The following is a 12,633-nucleotide window of genomic DNA, read 5'->3' on the forward strand; positions in this document are numbered from 1 at the left end:
TCAGCAAAAATAAATGGTTAGCGGGAGGGTGTGTGTGCATGTGCATGTGCTTCAAGAAACTCAAGTAAGAGCTGCAAACCTAATTATTCATAATAGCTAAAACTGTGAATACCCAAATGAACTATAGAAATTAATATACTATACAACAATGTAAAACACAGATAAAATCCCACAACCAACACTTCAACCCTAGAGGTCTCATTGTCAGCATAGCACACAGCATATCATGTCAATCATCTGTGTGTGATACCCACACAGTTTGAGCCCCAGCTGCTCTACCTCGCATCCAGTTCCTTGCTTACAGCCTGGGAAAATAAAAGAGGATAGCACAAGTGCTTGGGCCTCTGTACCTACGTGGGAGACTCAGAAGAAGCTCCTGGCTCCCAGCATCAGATCAGCTCAGCTCTGGATGCTACTGAGTTGGGGGGTGACAGTGAATGGAAGATCTCTGTCTTTCCTTCTCTCTCTGTAACTCTGCCTTTCAAATAATGTAAACTGATTTTTAAAGCACTTTTCAATATGTAGGTCATACTGCATAAAGAGTTCACAAAGTCAAAAATAAATACTCAGGTGCTCCAGAAGGTAGGAGTGAGGTATGGCCTGAACACAGAATCTTGGGTGTAGGCAACAGCTGGAGTCCCAGGAAGCACCCATGCTGGCTGCCACAACTTTCACCCCATCATCCCAAGAATATTTACAGGGATAAGAGAAGACTTTGCAGAATATGCTAAAAAGGGAAGCATCACAGAACAAGAACTCACATAAGACACTAAAACCATGATAGCACAATTTTTTTAATCAAAAGGCTGAAGAATAAAGTTCAGAAAATTATAAAAGAAAAAAAAGTGGGATACAAAAGAGAAAAAAATCACATCAAAAGAAAAATCTACAAGGTCTAATATCTCATTAACAGGAACCACATGACAATTTCTCAGTACCTAACTTTTCCAGACCGAAAAATCTTACTGAATGTGCAGCAATTTTTTTTTAAGTCCATAAGCAAATTTTAAAAAGGAGGGGAGGTGGGGAATAGAAATATCTGTTCCCTTACAAAGGACAAAAATTCAAAATAGCATTAAATTTAGTATTAACCTGAGACACTGCAAAAATAAAATAGAATACCTTCAATGTTTATAAAAGAAAATTATTGCCAGAGTAGAAAAATTGATTTTTCAGACATCTGGAATCTCTCATTTTTGTTACCACCAAAATATTTCGTTAAGGAAGCTATTGACAGATGCGCTTCCATGAAGAAAGATGATGATATGAAATCCAAAAAAAAAGCTGCACTGGGCAAGAGGCTGAGAGAAATCACAGATTTATGCTTACGGGAAATTCCAAGGCCAGCTGGTTTGAAGCACTCAATTTCAAACCAGTGCAGTCAACAAAGAGCTCCAGAAACAGAACAAGAAGAACAGAAGCAACAAAGAATACCACTGAGCTCCATCAACTGGGGACCCTGGGATGACATCGAGTGGGAATCTGTCCCCGGGTATTATGCCATAGAGCTGCTCCCAGCCTTCTCTCCCCCTTCCACCAGACACAAGAAAGAAAAAGGAGACTGGAAACAACTGCCTCACTCACTTTCCTCCCATTCCTCGACCCTCCTGACCTTAATCAGTGGCCCAAACAGGCATGCATTTTTCTCAACTATGTAAGCATCCATCAAAATTAAATAAATTTTTATTTAAAAAAGAGAGATCTGGCCATTTAAGGATAAATTAGGGAAACACATACAATAACAAACAACAGGAAAAAAACAAGGCAACCCTGGCTCCAAAGAAAACAAAATCAAGAATGAAGTTCAAGTTGAAAACATAAGTAAGTGTTGTTAACACGATCACAATGAGTAAAAATTACAACATAACTGGAATGATAAGGATTATAGAGGGGCCAGCACCATGGTGCAACGGGTTACACCACCACCTACAATAACAGCATCCCATATGAACGCTGATTCAAGTATTAGTTGCTTCAATTCCAATTCAGCTCCCTGCTAATGTGACTGGGAAAGGCAGGGGAGATGGCTCATGTATGTGCACTGGGAGATCCGAAGAAGCTCCTGGCTCCAGGCTCTTGGCTACAACCTAGTCTAGTCTTGGAGGTTGTGCCCATTAAAGAGTAAAACAGTATACTGAAGATCTCTATCTCGGGCCCAGCGGAGTGGCCTAGTAGCTGAAGTCCTCGCCTTGAACGCCCCGGGATCTCATATGGGCGCCGGTTCTAATCCCGGCAGCTCCACTTCCCATCCAGATCCCTGCTTGTGCCCTGGGAAAGCAGTTGAGGACGGTCCAATGCATTGGGACCCTGCACACGTTTGGGAGACCTGGAAGAGGTTCCTGGTTCCTGGCTTCGGATCGGCGCGCACTGGCCGTTGCAGCTCACTTGGGGAGTGAATCATCGGATGGAAGATCTTCCTCTCTGTCTCTCCTCCTCTCTGTATATCTGACTTTGTAATAAACTGAATAAATCTTTAAAAAAAAAATGGAGATGCTTTAAAAAAAATCTCTATCTCATCCTTTCTCTGTTATTTCAAATAAGTAATCTTTAAAAATAAAGTGTGAAAGTGTTTATAAAATTAATCTTAATTTCTCTTAATAAGAGCCACTGTATTTGTAACTATAAAATTAAGTGATAGGGCCCAACACAGTGGCCTAATGGCTAAAGTCCTCACCTTGAATGCACTGGGATTCCATATGGACTGGTTCTAACTGTGGCAGCTCCACTTCCCATCCAGCTCCCTGCTTGTGGCCAGGGAAAGCAGTTGAGGACGGCCCAAAGCCTTGAAACTGTGGCACTTGCATGGGAGACCTGAAGGAGGTTCCTGGCTCCTAGCTTAGGATCAACTCAGCACTGGCTGTTGTGATCACTTGGGCAGTGAATCATCTGACAGAAGATCTTCCTCTCTGTCTCTCCTCCTCTATGTATATCTGACTTTGCAATAAAAACATAAATAAATCTTTAAAAAGAAAAAAAGATCTGTCTCCCCTTTCCAATAAAAATTGATAAATCTTTAAAAAAACATGCATTGCTTTTAAAAGAAAAATTAAGTGATACAACTAACTGTTATACAGAAAAAGGGCAAGTGGAAAATGAAAATGGCGGAATAGGGTAAGGACATGTTTAAATGGATGGAGAAACATTAACCAGTATGAAGCAGAGAGGGTACATTCAAGGAGATAGGAGAGGACAGAACAACAGCAGAGGGAAACCTGGAGACTGACAGACACAGGAAAGCAGCGAAAACAACAGTGTGGTGTTGTAGTGACTGATACCCCAGTGGCATTCAGCAAATGGTAAACTGAACTAAACAGCAACCAGGTGGGAAGGGACTTTCACTAGAAGCTTGGGAGGTGAACCCAGACAAAGAACTGTCTGCCCTGCTGGTCTGCTTGATTTGACCAGGAACAGGGACAGAGTGATAGATCCCAGATGGGCAGTGTGGAAACAGCGTGGATTTCACAGCCCAGTCAGCGCCCCTAGAGCCGAATCAGGTGCCATTTTGTTAAAGGAGGCAAAAGTAAGGGAAAAGACTGAGCATACACTGAACTGGGAGTGAACTCATTTCTGGCCCAGTGAACTGCAACACGTGGCATCCTATAGGTTCCACCCAAGACAGGTCTGGGTGGCCCTCAGATCTGATGGCCAGCAGATCAAGAAGTCTAGTAGTGGCACATTAGGCACCATTTTGTACACTGTAGCAAAAGCTTTAGGACTGCAGGGGACAACAGTGAACTGCGCATGTGCTGAGCTTGAAAGAACTCACTGAGCTCATTGCATTGCACTGGTCCCAAAGGAAAATAATACCGACTATGGCATCGTACAGGTCAAAATAGATCCCGTGTGGTCCTCAGACCCAACGTCCAACAGGTTTCTTCAAGATCAGCACCGACAACAACCTAGCTATATAGGACTCCTGGTGTTTCCCTAATCCTGGGACCTGCTCCAACCAGAAGTGGGGGAAAGGTTGTACAGACAATGGTGCAGCCTCAGCACGGTATCACAGCAGGTGGGGAGTGGTGAGCCAGGAGCTGCAGCTAAGGAGACCATGGTGCTAACGTAAGAACTCAGACCTGGAACTTGTTGGAAGGAGTGGCACAAGTGACTGCAAATTTAGAGCTGGGTACCAACTATAGCAAGTAAAATAGAACTGTAGACCTGTGGGTGACAGAGCTTAGAAACCTGTCCCAAGGAGCAGACTCTGCTAACCAGAAGTACAATGACCAAGAGCAAAAGAAGAGACAAAATCACACTGAATATTACTAAAGCCTCCCCTGCAAAGGAGCAAAATCCAGTGCCAACCTCAGAGCTAACTGAGGAAGACACTGAAAGATGGGAAATACAGAATTCAAAACACCTGTTACAAACCTTCTTATCAACAATGAGAAGCACATAAAGAAGGAGTTCAAGGAATTTAAGGAATATGTCACACTGGAACTGAATCAAATGAAAGGTGATACATCAGAAATGAAGAATACAGTGGAGCAAATTAAAAGTACACTGGAAAGTCTCCAAAACAGAATGAAGGAGGCAGAAGAAAGAGTCTCAGAATTGGAAGATATTTCCTGTCACCAGGGGGAAGCAAACAAAAAGCTGGAAGCAGAGCTGGATCAGGCCAAAAAAAGTATTCAAGAATTGAAAGACACTATTAAAAGGCCAAATAGAAGAGTAATGGGAGTCCCAGAAGGTGCAGAAAGAGAAGCTGAGTTTAAAAGTGTATTTAATGAAATAATAGTAAAATTTTCCCTAATCTAGAGAAAGAATTGGGAAACAACATTCAGCAGGGGCACTGAACTCTCAATAGGCTTGACCAAAAGTGATCTTCACCAAGACACATGGTAATTAAGCTCTCTTCAACCGAACATAAGGAAAAGATCCTTAAATGTGCACATGAAAAAAAAAAAAAATCAAGTGACATATAAAGGAATGCCAATTCAACTCACAGGAGACCTCTCACAGGAAACTCCACAGGCCAGAAGAGAATGGAGCAACATAGTCCAGATTCTAAAAGCAAAATATTGTTGGCCCAGGATAAAATATCCAGCAAAACTTTCTTTTGTCCTTGAAAATGAAATAAAATTCTTCCACAGTGAAGAAAAGTTAAAAGACTATTCCTCTTTCAAACCTGCCCTACAAAGTATGCTCTGTTGACAGAGAAGAGGAATAGCACCTAACAAAACCAAAGGCAAATGTGAAGAACATCCCAGTAAAATGACAACAGAAGATTAAATCAATGAACAGCACATTGCTAAAATGACAGAACCAAATTACCATCCATTCAAATTAACCCTGAATGTAAATAACTTAAACCCATCAATCGAACATCATAGATTAGTAGACTGGATTAAAAAACAAAACCCATCTATTTGTTGTTTAGAAGAGACACATTTCACCAACAAAAATCAGTGGAAACTACATCTCATGGATTTTGATTTTTTTATTAGTTTCATCTCTTCAAAACACTTTCTTCTCATTAAATTCTTCAATGACTCATAGATCATACAGTAGCATCATTTCCCTCAAGAAGGTTCTTGATTTTCTTTTTCATTTCTTCAACGACACATTAGTCACTCAGTAGCATGTTATTTAATTTCATGGTGGTTTTAATTTCTTTTTTCTTCCTGTTATTGATTTTGTTTTGTGGCTTTTCATTTAAGGGGATGTATAGTAACTGTAATGGAAAATATCATATCTACCAGCATGTTATTTAATTTCATGGTGTTGTAAATTTCTATTTTTCTTCCTATTGCCGATTTTGTATTGTGGCTTTTCATTTGAGGGGATGTACAGTAACTGTGAAATGGAGACTAACATATCCAGATGTGACAATACAATGCAGTATGTATCTTTACTTTCAGACTAAAGCTGGACTCCAATGTAACTGTTTACTAAACGACAATAGGATGCTGGACTCTCTGCCATTGTCCATGTCCACAATAATGGACATATGACTGTGTATGAAGAACTGTACTGTAGTAATGATATAGGGGAACTTGGTTGGGGAGTAAAAGGGGAAGGGATAAGGGAAATCCCAGGGGCCTTTGGAACTGTATCATAAAATGATAATAATAATAATAAATAAAAGATTTAAAAAAAAAAAAAAAGAAAAACGGCCAAGAAAAAACCAGAGTACTTAAGATAGTTGTCTTTGGGTGTAAACATAGGAGTGAAGAGGGAGGATGCAGGAAACTGCCAATCATCTTTTTCTGTACAACATATTAACAATTCTAAAAATCTTAGGTTATGTAGATCTAAATGTTTTTTAATATTTCTACTTATTTTATTAAATATTATTTATTTATTATTTAAGATTATTTATTTTATTAAATATTATTTATTTATTTGAAAGAAAGAGCAACAGTGAGACAGAAACAGAAAGATATTCCATCTGTCAATTTACTCCCCAAACGGCTACAAAGGTCAGGCATGGGACACTCTGCAGCAAGGAACCAGGACCTCCAACCAGGTCAGCCAGGGTTCAAGAACCTGAGCCATCTCCCACTACTTTTCAAGACACTTTAGCAGCAAGTTGAATTAGAGCAGTGGCCAACACTATGGGCACCACTGGTCCCCTTTTTTAATGTTTTTGAGTAAATCTGAGGTGAGAAAATTAAAAAAAAATCTGATAATACCACACTCTTAGTGAAGTTCTATGAACTTTGAGAACCTATTTTGTATATTCCACACATAATGTTGAAAAACTACAATGCAACACCACAGCACCCCAGGCAGTCTGTGGAATACAAATTAGAGAGGAAGACATACAAGGCTATTATTGAGAGAAGAAATTTAATGAGAAAGGTATGAGCTTGATTATACACTAAAGGGGAAAAAAAAATCTATGGCAAGAAATAAAGTTAAGTCACAGGTGACAACAGAAACAGCTGTAGGAGACAGTGTGCTGGGAAAGGGACAAACCAGGTGAACACAGCTCACCAAGAGTCCTAGACTTCAGCGGGACCACAAAGCTGTGCAGGCAGGTGCTCAGTCGAATGAGAACTGACCAACTAGACAACTCTGTACAAGGCAAAAGCAATGCCAACCATCACACTGGCAGTTGGCAGAAAAGGATGAACGAGTAACTTCTAACAGATATGGAGCTGAAGAAGTCCATGTAAAAGGAACCACACAGGGCATGTGACAGAAAAGCGAATGACGGAATTTAATCAGGACACAGGTATCCACATGGGCTTAACTGAAAAGGCATAAAAGAGCTACAGTATCTCACAGCACTGAAGCACAGAAGCACACTCCAGAGTACTGACAAATCTCCAAACTATTATGAGATAAATACAAAAAATTCCTACATTTGGTTTATACACATTAAATAATCTTATTTCAACACTGTTTAAGGAGTGTAGCTTTTTCCCTTTATTAAACCCACACAAGCAAAATGTATAGTTTATCATCATCTCCAAATATACTACAAGTCCTCTGACAACCAAAATAATAGAACTTTCTAAAGCTGGCTTTATCATGCAAGATTTTAAAAATAAATCAAAGTAGGAAATAAGATCTGTCCATAGCTAATTAAAGTAAATGCTTACCTGAACCCACATGGCCTGAATATTTGACAAGGCACTTCCCTGTCTCTATACTCCACAGCAATGCCGTGTGATCTGTAAGGTCAAAATCATTAAGTTATGACTTAGCCATCAGCAATTTTAGACTTTTTAACAAATGAGCAAGATATTCTGAGAATGATGTTGTATTACCCTAATATTACTTGCAGCTCTGATTCTACTACTCTGTACTACTCTGTACTACTCTGTCTACTACTCTGATCCAACAACACATTTCCAGTAGTGGACAGACTGCGATTCATCGGAGACCACTGATTTGGCGAATGAATGAACAATCAAGGTTTCACCTTCCTAGTATACTGTGACACTGGGCTGCATTTATGCTTGGGATTGACACATAGAAGTCACTGTACATTTTACTGTAAGTATTAAAACTTCAAGAATATACAAATAGCACCCAAATCCAGTTATTAATTATCAGGTGTTAAGTATTCCTTTCATATTTTTCTTCTTATAACATAATTAAAATTTAAATAGATCTGACAGAAAATCAGAAAAATAAACAGCAGTATCCAAATGAAATTTCAGAAATTTCAAACAGGATATTTTTAACGTTTCCTAAAACTTATGTACTTCACTACTATCAGAAAAGCATCAAGTATAATTTTTAAAAAACATATTTGGATATGAATAACAAGAACTGAGCCAACCACAAACTATCCAAGGCTTAAAAGATATTCTGCCTCTGCTGCCTCTACTACCTAAATATGAACTCCTTAACCAAACTGAGTTCAATCCAAGCACTTCCTTCTGCAGACCTTCAAGTCCACTGTTTGGCGTAGTATCCCATCCACAGGGCTACAGAAATGGAAGACAGCATGCTTCAGTACATCTTCAAACGTTCCCATAACAAAGCCCAACACTTTGGTTCTAACGATTCCTCCATTGTATTTTTGCTTCCATGTATCCCTCCATTACAGACAGCTGAATGCCAGTCACTCAGCCAGTAACCAAACCATGTTCACTGAGCCGGCTGGCTCAGCACCTGACTCACCAGCAGACGCAGTCCCCAGCACCACTGGCTGTGTCCTTGCAACACTGACATCCCAGATGCCATCCCTGTGGCCAATGTACTCCTTCACAAGCTGGCAGACGGCCCTCGAGGTGGTCGTCTTAAAGCTAGAGACAATCTGAAATTCAGAAGGGAAGAAGCACTGTAACCACTTACTGAAATAAATGTTTTCAAGTTAAAAAAGGTAAGACAGAGGAGGGCTATCTTGAAAATGCATTAAACCACTGAATAAAATATTTTAAACAATAAAGGAATACTAGCATGAGCAGAACAGAAAAACCTTGTACAGCAATATCAGATTCATTCAGCTCAATATACGACAGAGTAAGTCCTTACAGAGGCTTTGGAAGACTTTTCCTAATGAAGTTCAACAGCAGTGAGGACATAATGTCTTACAAGAAGAGAGCATTTACATGTTTAAAGTCACTCTTCCACAAATCCAAATCATCAAGCAAAAGTTCCAACTTTGTTGAATGAACTATTAGCTAGCGGGGACTTTTTGATTGTTTTGTTTTGGGTCACTGACACCAATCACATATCATCTGAAAGAAAAGAGCCCGTGATAGGGGAGGAACCAAAAGACCACACTTCTGACAGATGAGTAGGTTTGTTAAGAGTGTTTATTAGCACTTGGCTCTGAGTCAGGCGCTATGCTAGATGGAGGAAACAGAGCAGAGCAACACATGAGCTCCTTGCCAGCAAAAGCTCACAGTCTAATCACAGACATGGAAACAGTACAAACAACATACACACACAGTACACTGTTGTCTCACAGAGCATTATACACAAGCAGTTCTCTTACAAGGAAAAAATAAGTGAGAGAGAGACTAAACATAATCATATTCTTTTAGTTTGGCTTTTCAATTGATCTCAGATAAGAAGCTTTTTCGCTTTTAGTTAGATCAGTATAATGTAGATTATTCAGTATAATGTAGATTATTCAGGATAATGAAACATAAACAAAAATGTTTGCAGCATTACACAGTTTACTTTAAATAATGCTTCAGCAAAGCACTGGAAAAGGTGTCTAAACCCACTTTTACATAAACATTAAAACATAATTCAGAACCTACTGTTACATCAATTCAAACATGTACATAAAATTTCTTCTGAATACAGTGAGACTAAAACAAAATGCATCATCAAAAGCCTGACATTTTTACTTGTAATAAAAATAAATTCCTTTCACTTGTTTTGGTTTAAATTTAACAAGTACTATAAAAGAATTTGTTCAATCTGAAACCCATTATTATCTTCTTTCTGAAAGCTGTTCAATCCAGGAAAATTTTCCCTCCACAATATGAAAAAACGTTACTACTTACTCTAAGTGCATTTATAGGGTAAATAGTATTACAACATTTTAGGAAGGAGTAAAGCTAAAATGCACAGGAAACTTTTCACATAAGATGCTATAATAAATTCACTTTTCCATTTCTCCCAGCATTTCTAACACTGAAACAAATCAATGGAGCCCCATTCTTCAAGCACCCCATTCATACGTGAAAGCAGAGGGGTTACTACCTTGAACTTTAGCTGTTTTGCTGGTGTTATTTTGGAAACAGAAAGCAACCAGATTACTGTACCATATCATTTCATGTGCTGCTTCAGAACACCCTTTACACTCTTTGTTCTCTTAGTCACAGGTTTAAAATGCCCAACAAAACAGACCTGGACTACTTATATAGAATCGTCATGACAGGAAAGCAGCAAAATGATGACACATATCATCCCATATCATTTCGACAACTGGGATAAAAACCTAAAGCACATGAGATAACTCAGAAATGGGGTTTCTTTGGGTTTTTATTAAACAATAAAACACTATCTTTCAAAAATAACCAGAAAAACTTTGGAAGTTTCTTTAAAGTAGTGTGTAAGTTAGACTATCTTACTGCCCTCCCAAGAACACATTAGAAATAAATCAGAGACCACTCAGACAGAGGGGAAATCCTTTGTGGAAAAACCTTAACACATTTTTGTGCTTCCACTGTCTCAACAAACATGCTACTTGCCTCTCAGGGCTCTTACTCAGAAGGAGGGAAATCAATGAACTTGGACTGATGCACTTTCTTGTTGCATTCATGCCTACCTGTATTTACAAGAACCCATGATGCAGTGCAAATCAGAATATATTCTTACCCAATTATTTCTTCAATTTTCAGACGACGTCCTGTTTTTTCAATATTATTAAGATGCATTTACACTGTGCAAAATGCTCCAAAAGTCACTAATAACATGTCTCTTAGCAAATTCAAATGAATTTCTAGTAGCTAAAATAGTTGAGGCTTTAAGTAATTCTAAATACTCAAAACAAAGTATATCATAGGTTTCCTTACCTTAGTCCAAAATCTTATTTTTTATTGCTCATGGTAAAAGATAACTTTACAGAATAATTTCTTCCTCTACTTCAGAAATAATCAGAAAGTTTTGAAATTCTAAGACCACATTCTGTACACATACAATTGTGAGTGTAATAGACAACATAATTCAGGATCCTTTAACAAGAAATTATGTGTGAAGACCATAATTTCACATTTCGTTATAAAGAAAAAGTTCAAATCTAATTAAAAATGTCTAGTAAATACAACCTACATTATGATATAATCAAACAGATCAAATGTAATCTAGCTTATTTGAAAAAGGTCAACAACAGGAAATGCCAGCAACACTTACATTTTTTAATAAAAGAAATTACCAAAGATTTTCAAATGAGAAGAAATAGCAAAAAGACTGAATTTGCTCTATTAATTGCAGCTAATCTCACTTTAGATGACATGATAGATAAAAAAAAAAATGGGAAATACAAAAAGTGATACAGCAGACTCACTGCAAATTTTAACTGTTCCCTTCAAGTTTCGCAAAGGAACATACGTTCATTAAAATCAGGTACATATTCTGTCTTTCATATCTTTGAAATACTCCAAAACAGCAATGCATACAAAACGATCTCAAAATATTGCCGTTTGTAATAGTACTCTACTGTAAACAGATTCTCAGATATAAATCCTTGACTCTTTAAGAAGAGCAGAACAAGATGCTTTCAAGAAACAGCAAAACACAACTGTCTCTATTAGCCTCTTCCTAACACTTGGAAACAGAAGATAATGAACTAAATGTAATTAAAATATAACGTTAACTTAGAAAACCATAATTGCTTTGCTTGACATCTATTTATATACTTTCTCCAATTTTACAGCTTTTGTATCAAGCCAATTAGCAAGAGAAAATACGTATTTATAAAGACAATATCTCAACTAGTGCATAAATGCATTGATAAAAAGAACTACTAGGGCAAGCTACTGTCTGAGTATCTATATATTACAGCCACTTGACATGATTTTTTAATTGAATTTTCCCAGACACCAGACATTTCTTTTTCTAGTATACATTTCTAATTGAAAAATATGCAGGTTAAAGTACACATCAGCACACCTTAAACACCACATGACTGGCTCAAGCGTCAGTGCCCTGCATACCTTGCTGGTAGAAGCCTTGTAAGTGGTCTTTAGTTTCTGAGAAAGCTGACTGGTACTGTGACTGGCTGCAGAGACAAAGAATCAACAATTAAACACATTCCTACAAAGAACGCTGGCATCACAAAGTGGGTCTTTCATCTTGGGAAGAAAGTGAAACCCAAAAGGCTTTGTTTAACTGTGCTAACCTGGCAACAGCGGCAGACCTGAGAACGAATCCACCTGCTCCCTCACTCCATTTTTCCAGACCCACCCCTAAATTATGTCCTTCAGGTTCTGCTTAGAGCAAACAGCAAATCAGTGTCCCTGACTGAATTCCAAATGGCCTTGATAATATGAAAACAATACTTTCTGTGAACTTTACCTTTTGTTTTGAGTTGGCCCTTACTAAGTTCTGCTCCATCGATGGCTTGTCCTTCAGCTGCTAAGCGTTCATTCAGAGTATCAATTTCTCTTCGCACTAAAAAATATTTTTTTAGAAAAAGCATTTTTATGTTAAATGTACTTACCACTTCCAAGTTGTACAAATAAAAAGGTTACATTCCAATGTTGTCTAAACCCATGA

The 12,633-nt window shown here is 38.2% G+C and overlaps 1 protein-coding gene across 3 annotated transcripts in view; it reads right to left on the reverse strand.

Annotated features, from left to right (window-relative positions):
* WDR37 (WD repeat domain 37) overlaps nt 1-12,633 on the reverse strand; it is a 79,033-nt gene that overhangs the window by 40,220 nt on the left and 26,180 nt on the right. For all 3 annotated transcript variants that reach the window (XM_058669540.1, XM_058669542.1, XM_058669539.1), the window contains exons 4-7: nt 12,433-12,528; nt 12,072-12,136; nt 8,578-8,713; nt 7,548-7,619 (exon numbers count right to left, since the gene is read on the reverse strand). In XM_058669540.1, coding sequence (XP_058525523.1) covers nt 7,548-7,619; nt 8,578-8,713; nt 12,072-12,136; nt 12,433-12,528 — 369 coding nt within the window. The remainder of the gene's footprint in view (nt 1-7,547; nt 7,620-8,577; nt 8,714-12,071; nt 12,137-12,432; nt 12,529-12,633) is intronic.

Source organism: Ochotona princeps, chromosome 10 (genome assembly GCF_030435755.1).
Source record: "Ochotona princeps isolate mOchPri1 chromosome 10, mOchPri1.hap1, whole genome shotgun sequence".
NCBI lineage: Eukaryota > Metazoa > Chordata > Mammalia > Lagomorpha > Ochotonidae > Ochotona > Ochotona princeps.